Source organism: Piliocolobus tephrosceles, chromosome 10 (genome assembly GCF_002776525.5).
Source record: "Piliocolobus tephrosceles isolate RC106 chromosome 10, ASM277652v3, whole genome shotgun sequence".
In the NCBI taxonomy this organism is placed as follows: domain Eukaryota; kingdom Metazoa; phylum Chordata; class Mammalia; order Primates; family Cercopithecidae; genus Piliocolobus; species Piliocolobus tephrosceles.
The window spans coordinates 115,910,860-115,929,921 of NC_045443.1; the positions used below are offsets into that span (position 1 = coordinate 115,910,860).

Sequence of the window (19,062 nt, forward strand, 5' to 3'; positions counted from 1 at the left end):
ATAGGGCCCTTGTGAGAAAACAATCTATATGTCTTGTGGTTCTACATTCTGACTCTGATCACAGGCATGGTGGCTCATGCCTGTGATCTCAGCACTTTGGGAGGCCAAGGCAGGCAGATCACCTGAGGCTAAGAGTTCAAGAGCTGCCTGGCCAACATGGTGAAACCCCATCTCTACTAAAAACACCAAAATTAGGGACTGGGCATGGTGGCTCACAATTGTAATTCCAGCACTTGGGGAAGCTGAGGCAGGGGGATCACATGAGGTCAGGAGTTCAAGACCAGCCTGGCCAACACAGTGAAACCCCATCTCTACTAAAAATACAAAAATTACCAGGGCGTGTTGGCACATGCCTGTAGTCCCAGCTACTCAGGAGGCTGAGGCAGGAGAATTGCTTGAACTTGGGAGGTGGAGGCTGAAGTGAGCCTAGATCATGCCACTGCACTCCAGCCTAGGTGATAGAGACTCTGTTTCAAAATAAATAAATAAATAAATAATAAATAAAAATAAAAAATACCAAAATTATCCAGGTGTGGTGGCGCCCGCCTATAGTCCCAGGTACTCGGGAGGCTGAGTCATGAGAATCAATTGAGCCTGGGTGACACAGAAAGACTCTGTCTCAAAAAAAAAAAGAGAAAAGAAAATTTTTCTTTTTCAAGTGAGGAAATTTGGGCCCTGAGAAGTTAGGTGATTTCCACAGCTAATTAGTGGAAGAGCTACAGTTGCAACTCAGGCTTTAAAACTTTTTTTCTGCAGGGGGTGTAGGTGGTGGTGGTGATTTTCTGGTGTCCTGCTACCATAATTATCTTTCTAAAATACAGGTATGATCATTCATTGCAACAGATACTACATGCCACTAATCCCCCATTCCAACCTCTTTTTTTTTTTTTTTTATCTGAGACAAAGTCTCACTCTGTCACCCAGGCTAGAGGGCAGTGGCGCAATCTCAGTTCACTGCAACCTCCGCCTCCCAGGTTCAAGCGATTCTTGTGCCTCAGCCTCCCCAGTAGCTGGGATTACAGGCGTGCGCCACTATGCCTGGCTACTTTTTGTATTTTTAGTAGAGATGGGGTTTCACTGTGTTGGCCAGGCTGGTCTCAAACTCCTGACCTTAGGTGATCTGCCCACCTTGGTCTCCCAAAGCGCTGGTATTACAGGCATGAGCCACAGCTTTCAGCCCGAATCTCTCTCTCTCTCTCTTTTTTTTTTTTGCCTTACTTTAAACATGAGAAAGTAAAGGAACTGAACCCAAGCCTCCTTTGTGGTTACAGATTACAAAGTGACTATGTTCTGGCCAGTGAGAGGTAGGCAGATGTTCTTGAGGAAGGTTTTATTTTCTAGAATAAAAAGGCAAGACACATAAGGAGAAGGTGTTTTACTCTTTGTTCTCTCTCCTTCTTCCTGCCTGGAATTAAAACTTGAGTCCTGGCAATGTAGCAGCCATTTTATAACAAAGACAATAAAAGGTACATGCTAAGCATGGTGAAGTAGAAAGAAAGAGCTTGGGTCGATGATGACATTGTTGAGCTGCTTACAGCTTTGGACTGCTTACTCCACTTCCTTTTCCAACGTCCTGGACTTCCTATTACATGAGATAAACTCTTACCTGTTTAAGCCTTTTACAAACAGATACACTCTACATCTTAATATCTCACTGTCCCTTAGATAAAGTGTAGCCTTTTACAACTAGGTTCCTGCTTGTATTTCTAGGTTTAAATCTAGTCATTGCTACTCCTCCTTCCTACACAATAGTACATTCCAGGTAGTTCTAAACCCATGCATACCTTTCACACCTCTAGGCCTTTGCCTTCCCATCTCTATGTTCTCTCTGCCTGCAATCTCATCTCCTCAATTTTTTTTTTTTAATTTTTATTTTTTGAGACAGAGTCTTGCTCTGTCACCAGGCTGGAGTGCAGTGGCATGATCTCAGCTCACCACAACCTCCACCTCCCGGATTCAAGCGATTCCCCTGCCTCAGCCTCCCAAGTAGCTGGGATTACAGGCATGCGCCACCACACCCAGCTAATTTTTCATATTTTAGTAGAGACAAGGTTTCACCATGTTGGCCAAGATGGTCTCAATCTCCTGACCTTGTGATCTGCCCGCCTTGGCCTCCAAAAGTTCTGGGATTACAGACGTGAGCCACTGCACCCGGCCTCCTCATTGTTTTTAAAAGCCCACTGTTCTCCAAACCCCTACAACTGGAATGTCCTCAGACTCTTTTAAAAGGACGATTTTATTGTTCTCAAAAATACGTTTACTTTCCACATTAAAATAACACAGAAAAATGCAAAAAAAAAAAAAAGAAAGAAAAAGAAAAAAGAAAATCAGCCAGGCGTGGTAGCTCACGCCTGTAATCCCAGCACTTTGGGAGGCTGAGGAGGGCGGATCACCTGAGGTCAGGAGTTCGAGACCAGCCTGAACCAACATGGAGAAACCCTGTCTCTACTAAAAATACAAAATTAGCCAGGTGGGGTGGCACATGCCTGTAATCCCAGCTACTAGGGAGGGTGAGGCAGGAGAATCGCTTGAACCTGGGAGGCGGAGGTTGCAGTGAGCCAAGACTGTGCCATTGCACTCCAGCCTGGGCAACAAGACTGAAACTCCGTCTCCAAAAAAAAAAAAAAAAAAAAATCACCTGAAATTCTACCATCTCGAAATAAATACATAAATATTAAGTTACAGAATATCATTTTAGACATGTCCCTCTCTTTCTCTCAGAACAATGAATAACTGTAAATCATTTTACATGGGAATCTTATTATACAAGCTAATTTTAAGTATAATCGATTAAATTAAGGTATACTTGAATTTAACAGAATTAGAAGAGACTGAATTAAAACAATTGCGTAGGCTGGGCATGGTGGCTCATGCCTGTAATCCCAGCACTGTGGAAGGCCGAGGCGGGTGGATTACTTGAGGTCAGGAGTTTGAGACCAGCCCAGCCAACAGGGTGAAACCCTCTGTCCACTAAAAATAGAAAAACTAGCCAGACATGGTGGCATGTGCCTGTAATCCCAGCTGCTCAGGAGGCTGAGGCAGGAGAATCGCTTGAACCTGAGAGGCGGACGTTGCAGAGAGCCGAGATCTCACCACTGCACTCCAGCCTGCGCAATGGCATGAGACTCTGTCACACACACTCACACACACACATACACACACACACAAATTAACTTCACTAAAAGAGTTATCTGTTCCTAAAAGACCTTTTAAAGTTAAAAAAAATTATTAAAGGCTTTATGAGATTGAAGTTACTTTAGTTCTTTTGTCCTATATATTTTAAGAAATATTATTGTCCATCTACTCCTAAAGATAAGGAAATTAGTATACATATGTTTTTCCTGCCCTAGATTTTTCTAATTACATTATTTTTACATTGCAAATGTTTATAACATTTACATCTGTCCTTTAACCATTTCAATAATTTTACCTCAGTTGTTTATTTAAATGGATTAAGTGTGAAAGTGATGTTTTGTTTGTTTTTTTTGTTTTGTTTTGTTTTGAGACAGAGTCTCGCTCTGTCACCCAGGCTGGAGTGCAGTGGCGCGATTTCAGCTCACTGCAAGCTCCGCCTCCCGGGTTCCCGCCATTCTCCTGCCTCAGCCTCCCGAGTAGCTGGGACTACAGGCGCTGCCACCTCGCCCGGCTAGTTTTTTGTATTTTTAGTAGAGATGGGGTTTCACCGTGTTAGCCAGGATGGTTTCGATCTCCTGACCTCGTGATCCGCCCATCTCGGCCTCTCAAAGTGCTGGGATTACAGGCTTGAGCCACCGCGCCCGGCCGAAAGTGATGTTTTAATGTCAGGGCAAAAATGTGTGGAAAAGATGGATTATTGAAAAATATTTGGGAGTAAGTAGATAGCTTAACTGGGGGGGGAAAAGGTAGATTTTTACCTTACTCCTCGTAACAAATTTTTGCCTAACTCTCCCCACTTCTTCTCCACAAAACATCAGCGTAAAGAATGTCAAAAGAGAAATAGGAAAAAAAACCCACCAAGATCTACTATAAATTAAAAAGGAAATACAAATGGCTTTTCAACATATGAGAGAGATGATCAACATCTCCCATAATGAGAAATACCAATTAAAACTATAGTGAGAAAAGTTTTCACTGATCTGACAAAGTTCAAACAGTATCAGTCTTCATACTTTCACAGTGGGACTATAACTTGGTGCAAATGCTTTGAAGGACAAATGGGCAATATCTATGTAAATTTAAAATCCACATTGATGAGCAATTCCACTTCTAGGAATTTTTTTATTTATTTTTATTTTTATTTATTTTTTATTTTTTTGAGATGGAGTCTTGCTCTATTGCCTAGGCTGGAGTGCAGTGGCATGATCTTGGCTAACTGCAACCTCTGCCTCCTGGGTTCAAGTGATTCTCCTGCCTTGGCTTCCCGAATAGCTGGGATTACCGATGCATGCCACCATGCCCAGCTAATTTTTGTATTTTTAGTAGAGACAGGGTTTCACCATGTTGGCCAGGTTGGTCTTTAACTGCTGACCTCGTGGTCTGCCCACCTTGGCCCCCCAAAGTGTGCTGGGATTACAGGCATGAGCCACCGTGCCCGGCTGAAATTTATTCTTTTTTTTTTTTTTTTTTTTTTGAGGCAGAGTCTTGCTCTGTCGCCCGGACTGGAGTGCAGTGGCCGATCTCAGCTCACCGCAAGCTCCGCCTCCCGGGTTTACGCCATTCTCCTGCCTCAGCCTCCCGAGTAGCTGAGACTACAGGCGCCCGCCACCTCGCCCAGCTAGTTTTTGTATTTTTAGTAGAGACGGGGTTTCACCGTGTTAGCCAGGATGGTCTCGATCTCCTGACCTCATGATCCGCCCGTCTCGGCCTCCCAAAGTGCTGGGATTACAGGCTTGAGCCACCGCGCCCGGCCTGAAATTTATTCTTAAGATATTCCTACACAGGTACAAAATGCCATATACATGAGGATATTAATTGCAGCACAGTTTGTAATATCAAAAGATTGGAAACATCCTAAATGGGTCGGTTAAACAAATTCTGGTCCATCTGAGAATATTATGGAGCCATTAAAAAGAATGAGGTAGCTTTGCATGTAGTAATACAAAACAATATCCTAAGCACACTGTAAAGTAAAAAGAAAAATCAGGGTGGAACGGTTTTAATGGTTTGCTGTCATTTGTGCAAAAAATAAAAACAATATTTACTTTTATATGCATAAAATATCTCTAGAAGGAGAGGTACAAAATAGGTGCAGTGGTTGCTGGTGAGGGGGCCTGAAATGGGAGGGAGATTTCTTTTTCATATTCTACCTTCTCTTGTTATTTTTTGAGACAGAGTCTCGCTGTTGCCCAGGCTGGAGTGCAGGGGCACGATCTTGGCTCACTGCAACCTCCCAGGTTCAAGCGATTCTCCTGCCTCAGCCACCCGATTAGCTGGGACTACAGGTGTGAACCACCATGCCTGGCTAATACTTGTATTTTTAGTAGAAATGGGGTTTCTGCATGTTGGCCAGGCTGGTCTTGAACTTCTGGCCTCAGGTGATCTGCCCACTTCAGCCTCCTAAAGTGCTGGGATTATAGGTGTGAGCCATTGCACCCGGCTCTTCTTCTTCTTCTTCTTCTTTTTTTTTTTTTTTGAGACAGGGTTTCATTCCTGTCACCCAGGCTGAAGTGCAATGGCAGGATCTTAGCTCACGGCAACCTCTGCCTCCCAGGTTCAAGTCATTCTCCTGCTTGAGCCTTCCAAGCAGCTGGGACTACAGGCGCATGCCACTGCACCTGGCTAATTTATGCAGAGACGGGGTTTCGTCATGTCCAGGCTGGTCTTGAAGACCTAGGTTCAAGTGATCTGCCTGCCTCAGCCTCCCAAAGTGCTGGGATTACAGGTGTGAGGCACTGTGCCCAGCCCCATGTTCTACCTTGTACTATATTTTTCCTTTTGGAAATTTGTATGACCTATTCAAAATGAAGAACATACAGCTTCTTTAGCCATGCAAAATAAATAAATAAATATTTGGGAAGGGGCCTCTTTAAATTCAATATTTACCGCCAGCTCTTTTACCAGTTTCTCTAGTCCCTCATTCATTCTTCCTCCCTTCCTTCCTCCCTCTTTTTCTTCTTTTTGCTTCATCTCTATATTGGCTAGATTCTGTTATTGATCAATTTTTAAAAGGAAAGCACTGGAAGGTTGCATTGCCTAAATTTGTGGGGTTTGAAGATGTCAGCTGCCTTTATAATTTAAGAACACCTTGGCTGGCTCACAATTCTTGGCTTTCATTTTACTTCCCTTAGAACTCTGCAAACATTTTTCTGTTGTTTTCTGGCTTTGACTGTTCCTGAAGAGGTAGGTCTGGAGCCAGCTGGTTTATCCACCCCAAAATAAACTTTTTCAGTCTGTTTGTATGAATCTTTCTTTATTCTTGGAGTTCAGGGACTTCATCAGGACATGATTTATTGATCAACGAAGATCAGTTTCATGGTCCCCACTCTTCAGGGATCTGCTTAAATGTCACCTGCTTGAATGGCCTTCTCCTTACCTAAAACAGCAGCACCTGTCAATCTTGATGCTTGTCTAATTTATTTTTCTGCACAACACTTACCATCAACTGGCACTATAACATATATTTATTTCTTTTCTTTTTTCTTTTTATTTTTTTTGAGACCTAGTGTCACCCTGTTGCCCAGGCTGGAGTGCAGTGGCGTGATCTTGGCTCGCTGTAATCTCTGTCTTCCGGTTTCAAGCGATTCTCCTGCCTCAGCCTCCTGAGTAGCTGGGATTATAGGCATCTGCCACCACGCCCAGCTAATTTTTGTATTTTTAGTAGAGATGTGTTTCACCATGTTGGCTGGGCTGGTCTCGAACTGGTAACCTCGTGATCCTCCCACTTTGGCCTCCCAAAGCGCTGGGATTACGGGCGTGAGCCACCATGCCCAGCCTACTTATTTCTTACTCCTTCTTGTAAGTTTCTTTTTTTTTTTTTTCTTTTGAGACGGAGTCTTGCTCTGTCGCCCAGGCTGCAATGCAGTGGCACAATCTCGGCTCACTGCAAGCTCCGCCTCCTGGGTTCACGCCATTCTCCTGCCTCAGCCTCCCAAATAGCTGGGACTACAGGCACCTGCCAACACGCCCAGCTAATTTTTTGTATTTTTAGTAGAGACAGGGTTTCACCATGTTAGCCAGGATGGTCTCGATCTCCTGACCTCGTGATCCGCCCGCCTCGGCCTCCCAAAGTGCTGAGATTACAGGCATGAGCCACCACGCCCGGCCCTTTCTTGTAAGTTTCATAAGGGCAGGCACTATGTTTTTATTGTGTACTACTGTATTCTCTGTGCTTAGAATAGTACTTGACACCCAGCAGACAATCAGTAAATATTTGATGAATAGTTGGCTCATTTGATTTGGCCCATCAAATCAAAATGGAATCAAATCAAAGAAAGATCAAAACATTTATTTCCAGAAAAGTTTTCTTCAAGGATATCTTTAAATATCTTCTGCTTCATGTGTTTTGTTTTCTTTTTCAGGAATAATAGGTTGGCATATATTAGATCTCCTGTGTCTTCCAAATGTATTGTTTTCTTTATACTCATCTTTATAACTTTTATTATTTGCACTTAATTCTATTTTATTTCCTTAAGCCTATTCACCATTGAAAACATCCTAAAGGGGTTGGTTTACTACATGTTCGTTGCTTATAATATGATTTTTTAAATTGTTATGTTTTTTCTCTTCCATTTTTTTCTTTACCTCTACCCATTTGCTTTTTATATCCTTTTGCTGTCTGTAATCCTTAACTTTAACACAGCCCAAATTTATTCACTTTTTTCTTTCTTTCTTTCTTGTTTTTTTTTTTAAAGAGATGGTATTTTCACTCTATTGCCCAGGTTGGCGTGCAGTTGCAAAATCATAACTTATTATAACCTCAAAATCCTCCTGGGCTCACGTGATCCTCCTGCCTCAGCCTCCTGAGATGCTGGGATTATAGGTATGAGTCACCAAACCCAGCTCCACATTTTTTTCCCTTTTATGGTAGTAATTTTTATGTCTTGGTTTTTTGTTTGTTTGTTTTTAAGATCTTTGTGTACTTCAAGGTAATAAAGATATCATTGTGTGTTTCTGGTGTTTCGTTCTGGTTGCTATTTTCCCCTAAAGAAACATGGAAATGTTGCTACGTAGTTCATGTTTAAAACATGTAAGGGCTCCACAACAAAGGAGAACAAGATCAAGCCCTTTGTCCTGTTGCTTCTCTTACCATACTCCTATGGCCTACTGCTCACAAGAAGAAAAAACTTACTTGTCACCTAGCCAAAGTGTTCTTCAATTATAAAGGCAGACATTTTATAAAGCTTTACAAATTGAGACAATACAACTCTTCTGAGTTTTTCTTAAAAACGAACAAACAAAACTGCTACACAATAAAAGTCAGCCATTCTAGAGATGGAAGAAACAGAAAGGGTTGAAAAACATACATGCAAAAAAAGGATTAAAGAAATCTGGACTATGGTGTGCCAAATAAAACATTTCTACTGTAAAAGATTTCCACATACTACACTGATATTGATGCAACACACTGCCTATGTATAAAGTCCACAGTAAAATATTACATGAAAAGAGATGCTTGGTGACAGTTAAATCAAATAAATGTGGTTAACATGATACTCTTATCACTAACATGTCATAATACTATGTAAATGTCTACTCTATATAGTTATCATATACCTTCACTGCCTGAGGATTTGGCAACAACCTAACTGAAAATCCCAGAGTTGGTGTTTAAACTACCGGCCAGCTCTGTCCTGAGACCATGGGATTAATATTTATGCAGATATTAGGCCCAGGAACATTGCAATGATGACTAGAGCAAGGAGGAGAAATATTATTTGTTATAAGGCAAAAAAGGAACAGGGAGGGAGGGGAAAACATGGAAAAGATAGGGGAAAAACTATCCACAGGGAATACATAGCACATACGTGGCAATAATCTTGCTATTTCTATGCCTAGCTACTTATCTCTGGATAAATGACAAGGCAGCACGTTCTAAACCACTTTGTCATGATGAGCTGCCACAGCAATGATTTATTATATTCCACTATAACACGACTTTAAATCCCCCTCCTCAAATATAAATTTGAAAAATTACCCTTAATAGTTCCGCTGATGTTGGCCTTTCCTGAGGTATTTTCTGCAGGCAGTAATCAACAAATCTCCTAAAGGAGTCTGTCCTGTGTGTGCAAGTACACAAAAGAAAATAAACTCAGGGTCTGTAGAGCATACTGATTACTTAAAACAATTTTCATTCAAGAGAAAATTTTGCATTTAAGGAGATTTTAAAAAATAAACGCTTTGGAATATCAGGAGAACTGGAGCATTTTCAAGTTATGATATCTAAAATTAATTCTTTTGGATAATGAGTAAGGACAAGTTTCAAGTCAGTCAACATACAAATACATCTTAACATACAAGGAAGGTCAAATCATAATATATATCAGAAAACAAAAATACTACATTTATATAAAATAGTTTTATGTACATTTTTTTCTCCAAAGACAACAATTCTTATAGTCTCAACTCTCTATTCTTAATTACCAATTGTTAATTCCTCTATCACCCACAATCTATAACAAAGTAGTAAAATTTGGAGCATGAGTGATGCAGAACCTAGGAGTAGGCTTCCTGAATAAAAACACTTCCTATCTTAAAAGTTCCATTTTATCCACTCTTCTTTAATATTGCCCCTTTTAAAATAACTCTTGTGGCCCAAATAGTTATAAAAATGTCATACTTTTCAGCAAGGCACAATGTATCTGAATAGATAATGCATGTTCTGTCTCAACACATTTAAGTGTACATGTAGTTTAAAAAAACAAAAGACAACTGGAGAAATAATGACATCATAGAGGGCCCCTTATCTCTGCTGAGAAGTGGTATCAGCTGAGATGATCAATACAAGACCATCACGGCCTGGGACAGTAGACTTGTTAGGAGGGTAGCAGGGTATGTTCCCTGCAGGATTTCGGTTACTAGACACACTAAGAACACAGTGCAAGCCATGATGAAGGCAAAAATAAGTAAATCTATGCGTGTGTTCACGTGTAGACAGTTGATGCTTGTGAGGCATCAGTGTCACCTATAACAACATACAGTGAAGGAAAGAAATGCTTTCTAGGTCAGATATTTAAAATGTAAGGTAATAAAAATGCCAAATACATATGGTGATTTTCTTAGAGATTTAAAATGATAGCAGAGTCTTACCATTCATTAGACTGTAACGTTGGGGAGTCATTCTGAGCAATGTGATATAAGGCACTCATTGCATTCATGTTGAAAAGGGGGGGCTTCCGTTCCGCTGGAAGAGGAAAGAAACACGATAAAGTAGTTCTTGAAGGAAAACAGGCAGACAGAGAAATAAGAAATGATAAGCAAAGCTTTGCTGCTAAATCAATAGCTCATTACTGTCATCATGCCACATAATCCACTTATTTTAATCTCTAAGGTTGGCCCAAGATAGCCATTCAGAAGCTGCTGGACATTAAATGTACATTGGCAAAGCTCCTAACAGAACCCATTTCAAAAGAGTGAAAGAAAAGTCTCTCTTTTTTTTTTTTCACATATCTTGAAAAAATTGGCTTTTGCATATTTTCCCACAATAGGTGTGAAGATTTTTGTATGTGCGTTTTAGCTCAAAAATATGTATTCTCTCCTTGAAGTCTGGGTATTTGCTAAAAAAGAAAAAGAAAAAATTCATATTCACTTAAAAAATTCAGAAAGTAAAGAAACATTGAATAAGGAAAAAGATTACCATAAAATGCAACATTTTTTTTTTTTTTTTGAGACGGAGTCTTGCTCTGTTGCCCAGGCTGGAGTGCAGTGGCCAGATCTCAGCTCACTGCAAGCTCCGCCTCCCGGGTTTACGCCATTCTCTTGCCTCAGCCTCCTGAGTAGTTGGGACTACAGGCGCCCGCCACCACACCCGGCTAGTTTTTTTATTTTTTTAGTAGAGACAGGGTTTCACCATGTTAGCCAGGATGGTCTTGATCTCCTGATCTCACGATCCACCCATCTCGGCCTCCCAAAGTGCTGCGATTACAGGCGCACACGGCCTAATTTTTGTATTTTTAGTAGAGACAGCGTTTCACCATATTGGCCAGGCTGGTCTCGAATTCCTGACCTCGTGATCCACCTGCCTTGGCCCCCCAAAGTGCTGGGATTACAGGCATAAGCCACTGTGTCCAGCCCCAAAATGAAACATCTTAAACATCACTAACAGAGTGGCTGGGCGCGGTGGCTCACGCTTGTAATCCCAGCACTTTGGGAGGCCGAGGCAGGCAGATCACGAGGTCAGGAGATTGAGACCATCCTGGCTAACACAGTGAAACTCCATCTCTACAAAAAATAAATAAATAAAAATTAAAAAAATTAGCTGGGCATGGTGGCAGGTGCCTGTAGTCCCAGCTACTTCGGGGGCTGAGGCAGGAGAATGAAGTGAACCCGGGAGGTGGAGCTTGCAGTGAGCCAAGATCACACCACTGCGTTCCAGCCTGGGGGACAGAGCGAGACTCCGTCTCAAAATAAATAAATAAATAAATAAATAAATAAATAAATAAATAAATAAATAAATAAATAAAATTACTAACAGAGCAGGGGAGATAAGCCAATTCTATTCAGTAAATACTGTTTGACTTCTCATTCAGGCCAAATAATTGCTAAGGGTGACGGTAGAGAGAGAAATGGAAAGGAGGAAGAAGAGTATAAATTATAAATAAAGTCTGGTCCATCCCACTCTAAAGAGAAACTCAGTGAGTCAGGCATTTATTTTTTAATTATTTACTTTTTGAGATGAGGACTTGCTCTGTTGCCTAGGCTGGAGTGCAGTGGCACAATCATGGCTCACTATAGGATTGACCTTCCAGGCTCACGAGATCCTCAACCTCTTGAGTAGCTGAGACTACAGGTGTGTGCCACCATGCTGGGCTACTTTAAACAATTTTTTTTTTTTTTTTTTTTTTTGGTATAGCAGTTGGGCGCATTGAATCACACCTGTAATCCCAATACTTTGGGAGGCCGAGGCGGGCGGATGACCTGAGGCCAGGAGTTCGAGGCCAGCCTGGGCAATATAGTGAAACTTGTCTCTACTAAAAATACAAAATTAACCAGGCATGTTGGCACAAGCCTGTAATCCCAGCTACTTGGGAGATTGATGCAGAAGAATCGCTTAAACCCAGGAGGTGGAGGTTGCAGTGGGCTTAGATCGTACCCCTGCACTCCAGCCTGGGCAACAGAGTGAGACCCCGTCTTAAACCAGACTGGTATTGAACTCCTGGGCTCAAGCTATCCTCCTGCCTCAGCCTTCCACAGTGCTGGGATTACAGGCATGATGCACTGCATCTGGCCAGGTATTTCTTGGTAGAGGATTTACTCCTCCCCAGCCCACCATGATCTCTTTATTGGAACTCCTCCAACTCTCCCTTGGCATACTGGTCATTTGGCATGTGTTCACCTATTACATCTACATCATCATACAAATCTTTTCTCTCAAAAGAAATCATATGCTCTAAGAGCACAAGATCTTATAACCTGAATATTCTTTTTCTTTTACTTATTCCCCCAGAATTTGTAATAAAATGCGATTCACACATTAGGGGTTCCATTTGTGGATCAAAGGAAAGAAACAAGTCTCTAGTTCTGAGTACAGTTAATTTTATGCTATTTATTAGTTGTTATGGAATAGAAGATAAATCACTACCAGGCTGGGCGCGGAGGCTCACACCTGTAATCTCAGCGCTTTGGGAGGCCGAGGCGGGTGGATCACGAGGTCAGGAGATTGAGACCATCCTGGCTAACATAGTGAAACCCTGTCTCTACTAAAAATACAAAAAAAAAAAAAAAAAAAAAAAAAATTAGCTGGGCATGGTGGCGGGCCCCTGTAGTCCCAGCTACTTGGGAGGCTGAGGCAAGAGAATGGCGTGAACCTGGGAGGCAGAACTTGCAGCAAGCCGAGATCGTGCCACTGCACTCTAGTCTGGGCAACAGAGCGAGACTCCATCTCAAGAAACAGAAGAAACAGAAGAAGAAAGAAGAAGAAGAAGGAGAAGAAGAAGGAGGAGGAGGAAGAGGAGGAAGATGAGGAGGAGGAGGAGGAAGAAAGAAGAAAGAAGAATCACTATCTCTTACTACTGTGCTTACCCTAATGGATTTTTTATATAGTCCCACTTTCTAATTCATAATCTGATCTCTAGTTTTATTAGAGCACCTTAGTTTTTAGGTAAAGGCTCTTCTATTAACCACTTCTAAAATGACAAATTGGGCTTATTCTATGCAGTTCAAAAAACAGAACAAGGCTAAGAAGTGAAGTTACAGAAAAGACATTTTCACTCACAGAAGCAAAAATTTGTGCATAGCCATAGTACTTAAAAAACAAAACAAGAAACCAGAATGGACAAGGTTGAAAAGTAGTAAACTCTGAGTCATTTGTAGCACTTAAGCAGATGACAACTATACCTATTCATTTGTTATATTTTGGAGGGGCATCTTATAGTCTTGACTAAGTGATTTCTGCACCTCTGAAATATAGTAGTCTAGGCCGGGCAAGGTGGTTTATGCCTATAATCCCAGAACTTTGGGAGATCAAGCGGGCGGATCACCTGAGGTCAGAAGTTTGAGACCAGCCTGGCCCACAGGGTGAAACCTTGTCTCTACTAAAAATACAAAAGCCAGGAGTGGTGGCGTGCGCCTGTAATCCCAGCTACTTGGGAGGCTGAGGCAGGAGAATTGCTTGAACCTGGAAAGCGGAGGTTGCAGTGAGCTGAGATCACACCACTGCACTCCAGCCTGGGTGATGGAGTGAGGCTCTGTTTCAAAAATAAATTTAAAAAATTGAAATACAGTAGTCTATATATATATCTAGACAGTTAATTTAATGTGTATATATATTTTATGTGTATATATATTTTATGTGTATATATATTATGTGTGTGTGTGTGTGTGTGTGTGTGTGTGTGTATATTTGAGACGGAGTCTCACTCTGTCACCAGGCTGGAGTGCAGCCTGCCTCAGCCTCCCAAATTGCTGGGACTACAGGCACATGCCACCATGCCTGGCTAATTTTTTGTATTTTTAGTAGAGATGGGATTTCACCATATTAGCCAGGATGGTCTTGATCTCCTGACCTCGTGATCTGCCCGCCTCAGCCTCCCAAGTATTTTTTATTGACCTCTTAATAGGATACTTTATACTTATCAAACAGGTACTGTTTGATATGTATACTTTATACTTTATACTTATCAAACAGGTACTGTTTACAGTGATATGAACTGTTAACAAGTGGAAATTTGGAAGTTGCTGTGTGGACAAATGGATTTCTATCTGTTTCAAATGCAAAAGATAAAAAAAGAATCTGGTTTGGGTTTATTTTTCAGGGGGCAGATTTTAGAAAGTTTGTAGAGCTTGCATTTCTGGCAACTTCAAGTACGGTCATCCCTAGGTATCTGTGGGGGACTGGTCCCCATTCTCCCCTGCATATACCAAAATCCATGGATCTCAACTTTCTTATATAAAATGGCATAGTATTTGCATGTAACCTGCACACATACTTCTGTCTATATACTTTAAATCATCTCTAGATTACTTATGATATCTAGTATAACGTAAATTCTATGTAAATAGTTGTTATACCACATTGTTTAGAAAATAATGAGAAAAAAAGTCTATGCATGTTCAGACTTGTATAGACGTTTTCTTGTCATTCTTTCCTAAACAACTTCCTATATAGACTCAACCCTCTTTTTTTTTTTTTTTTTTCCTGTATATTTCTGATCTGTGGCTGATTGATGGATGTGGAACCCACAGATTGGGAGGACCAACCGTATTTAAAACCACATGGCAGCCTGGCCAACATGGTGAAAACCCGTCACTACTAAAAATACAAAATTAGCCAGACACGGTGGCTTGTGCTGGTAGTCCCAGCTACTCGGGAGGCTGAGGCAGGAGAACCACTTGAACCTGGGAGGTGAAGGTTGCAGTGAGCCAAGATCACGCCACTGCACTCCAGAGTGGGTGACAGAGTGAGACCTTGTCTCATAAATAAATAAAACCATGTGGAACTAGGAACTCATCATGTAACCATTAATGGCTTCCCATCATTCTTAGGACAAAGTCCGAATCCTTAAACATTTGTGACAAGAAAACGTTCAGTCTCTTGGACTTCATTATCATGGGTCTGGCTACCTCCAGAGCCCGATTCTGAGAAGTACCCAATTTTTCCCTCTCTCATGCTTTACGTGTGCTTCACTCAAAGAACCAAGCTTGGTGTTTTTCACAAACGCTGTTTTCTTGATCTGGATACCCCTTTCCCTTTTGCTCCCTAAACTATCTGGGGAAATCTTTTTGTGTATGTGTGTATGTGTCAGGGTCTTGCTCTGTTGCCCAGGCTGGAGTGCAGTGGCGCGATCAGCTCACTAACCTCAAACTCCTGGGATCAAGAGATTCTCCTCCCTCAGCCTCCCAAAGTGCTGGTATTACAGGCTAATTCTCGACAATCCTTTCAGGTTTCATCTCGAATATAATTTCATTTCTACATGAATTTAATAAGTATGTATTCAGGATTTATTTTTTTTTATTTTTTATTTTTGAGACGGAGTCTCGCTCTGTCACCCAGGCTGGAGTGCAGTGGCCAGATCTCAGCTCACTGCAAGCTCCGCCTCCTGGGTTTACGCCATTCTCCCGCCTCAGCCTCCCGAGTAGCTGGGACTACAGGTGCCTGCCACCTCACCTGGCTAGTTTTTTGTATTTTTTAGTAGAGACGGGGTTTCACCGTGTTAGCCAGGATGGTCTCGATCTGCTGACCTCGTGATCCGCCCGTCTCGGCCTCCCAAAGTGCTGGGATTACAGGCTTGAGCCACCGCGCCCGGCCAATTTTGGTTTATTTTTATAAAATATTACTTATTTTATATTTTACTATAACACTGAGACATCGTAGGAACTCCTCAGTTACGGCCCTTTAGAGGTACTGTGACCTCTAAAAGTAGCATAATTTTATATGGCCTAAAATATAAATTACAAAAAACAAAAATAATCCTATATATGAATACAAGTAGCTGTTACTGAGCACTTGCTATATGCCAGGCACTATGTTAAATACTTTACCTAAGTTATCTTATTGAAGCCTGTAAATATATATGATCTATTCATTGTTATTTTTACTTAGATGAGAAACTGAGGATTAGGGAAGTTAACAAAATGATCTGAATCACACAGCCAGAAGCAACATGCTACACAGCTCCAGGAGGGATCATTTGCATTCTAGACTATGTGAATGCCTGATGGCACACATGGTGGTCCTGCCAGCTAAGTGCTGGTAAAGCCAAGATTCACATCCAGGGTGTCTAATTCTAAAACTTACTCCATACTGCTAACTCTATGCTATGCACAGAGTAGTTTTGTTCCCCCAAAGGAATATATATTTATTTCTAATTCTTGAAAAGTTCAATTATTCAATATTCAAAATATGTAAAATTTTGCAGAATATTATAACAGACACCTATCACTTAGATTTACTATAATCTTGTCATATTTGTTTCGGGTCCTTTTTCTTCTTAAAAAAATAAGAAAGTAGATATAGCTCTATTTGCCTTCCTTTCTCCAGAGAGTTTACTGTTCTAGAATTATATCTTTACAACTGTATTCTTATGTTTTATTAGTATATATACCTTTTTTTTTTTGAGATGGAGTTTTGCTCTTATCGCCCAGCTGGAGTGCAATGGTATGGTCTCGGCTCACTGCAATCTCCGCCTTCTGGGTTCAAGCAATTCTCCTATCTCAGCTTCCCAAGGAGCTGGGATTACAGGCATGCACCACCATGCCCAGTTAATTTTTGTATTTTTAGTAGAGATGGAGTTTTGCCATGTTGGTCAGGCTGGTCTCAAACTCCCGACCTCCGGTGATCCATCTGCCTTGGCCTCCCAAAGTGCTGGGATTACAAGCATGAGCCACTGTGCCTGGCCAGTATATAAATAGTTCTAACAGTATATAAAAGAACTTATAAAATTTTCATAACTGGCATCATACCGTACCTTTACTTTTGCAATTTTATTTGTTCACTAAATATTCAACGTTATGGTTTTGAGATTTATCCATGATGATACATGTAGATCCAGTTCATTCTTAACTGTGATACAGTATTCCATGATTTATTTATACATTCTCTTTTGGATAAGAATTTAGGCTAGTTCTACCTTTTCTGGCTACTATAAAAACATTTGCACCCTTGTACGCACTTTCCAGTGTGTATGCATATGGAGTTCTTGCTTCCTTAGCAGTTTCTCCAAATTTAGTATTTGAAGACTCGAAACTCTTGCCAATCTCATCAATGTGAAATTGTTTCAAATTGCATTTCTCTAATTACTAATGAGGCTTAGTGTCTTCTGATATTTGTTGTCCATTTAGGTTTCCTCTTCAATGAATTACTTAATCATATTCCTTTTTATTTTTATTTGAGATAGGGTCTTACTCCCATCACCCAGGCTACAGTGCAGTGGTGTGATCATGGCTCACTGCAGCCTTGACTTCCTGGGTTCAGGTGATTCTCCTACCTTAGCTTCACTTAATGATATTCCTTACCCATTTCTCTACTGGTTTTTTTGCTTTTTCTTTTTTTTCCTGTTTTTTTGAGACAGAGTTTCGCTCTTGTCACTCAGGCTGGAGTGCAGTGGCGCGATCTAGGCTCACTGCAACCTCCGCCTCCCAGGTTCAAGTGATTCTCCTGCCTCGGCCTCCCTAGTAGCTGGGATTATAGGCATGCACCACTACACACAGCTAATTTTGTATTTTTAGTAGAGACAGGATTTCACCATGTTGGCCACGCTGGTCTCAAACTCTTGACCTCAGGTGATCTGCCCACCTTGGCCTCCCAAAGTGCTGAAATTACAGGCATGAGTCAGCGCTGGCGGCTTTTTCTTTTTCAGAAAGAAATTGTAGGAGTTCTTTATAAATCTTGGACCAATACTTTGTTGGTTAAATGTATTTCAACTACCTTCTCCTAGTCCATGGCTTATCTTTTAATGTTTGTGCTTTACGTGGTTTTATATTTTAAAGTAGGAAAAGTTATCATATTTGTCATTATGTTTTAAAAAACACTGATTAGAAAAGTTCTTCATTATACTTGTAAAGGCATTTTAGAGTAATAATAATAACAACACTAGGCCGGGAGTGGTGGCTCACGCCTGTAATCCCAGCACTTTGGGAGGCTGAGGTGGGTGAATCACGAGGTCAGGAGATCAAGACCATCCTGGCTAACACAATGAAACCCCATCTCTACTAAAAATACCAAAAATTAGCCAGGCGTGGCAGCATGCACCTGTAGTCCCAGCTACTAGGGAGGCTGAGGCAGGAGAATCACTTGAACCTGGAAGGCGAAGGTTGCCGTGAGCCAAGATCACGCCACTGCACTCTAGCCTGGGAGACACAGTGAGACTCTGTCTCAAAAAATAATAATAATAATTAATAATAATAATAACAACAACAACAACAACAACAACAACAACACTATATGCCAGGCCATGTTCTAAGCATATTATAGATATGAATTAATCTTCATAACAACCCCACAAAGTGGGTACTATCATTATTTCTATTTTACAGATGAGGAAACTGAGGCATTGGGGGGCTTCTTCTAAATGTTTTAAAGTTTTACTTTCAGGCATTTAATCAATCTAAAATTTATTTTTGTGTATGACATAGCTAGGAATCCAGTTTTAGTTTTATCATATAATTAACAAATTTCTCAGTATTATTAATCAAATGAGCCATCCTTTCCCCACTGATCTGTAATGGCTTTTCTGTCTTACACCAAAATCTGACTCATACTAGAGTTTCCCAGTCTGTTCTATTGGATATTAGTCTTTTCCCGCACCAATACCATATGGATTTAATTATTATGGTATGGGTTTTGGGGCAGTGATTCTTCTGTTCAAATTCTATTTCTTCAAAGTTGTTTTAGCTAATTTTGGTCCTATGACTTCTGGGATTACCTTGTGAAGTTCTTTTTTATTATCTATCTATCTATCTATCTATCTATCTATCTATCTATCTATCTAT

General features: G+C 40.9%; 1 protein-coding gene across 6 annotated transcripts in view; it reads right to left on the minus strand.

Moving 5' to 3' along the window:
- Positions 1-19,062, minus strand: part of TAOK3 (TAO kinase 3) — a 226,053-nt gene that overhangs the window by 60,927 nt on the left and 146,064 nt on the right. For all 6 annotated transcript variants that reach the window (XM_023204435.2, XM_023204461.2, XM_023204442.1 and 3 more), the window contains exons 10-11: positions 10,225-10,318; positions 9,113-9,194 (exon numbers count right to left, since the gene is read on the minus strand). In XM_023204435.2, coding sequence (XP_023060203.1) covers positions 9,113-9,194; positions 10,225-10,318 — 176 coding nt within the window. The remainder of the gene's footprint in view (positions 1-9,112; positions 9,195-10,224; positions 10,319-19,062) is intronic.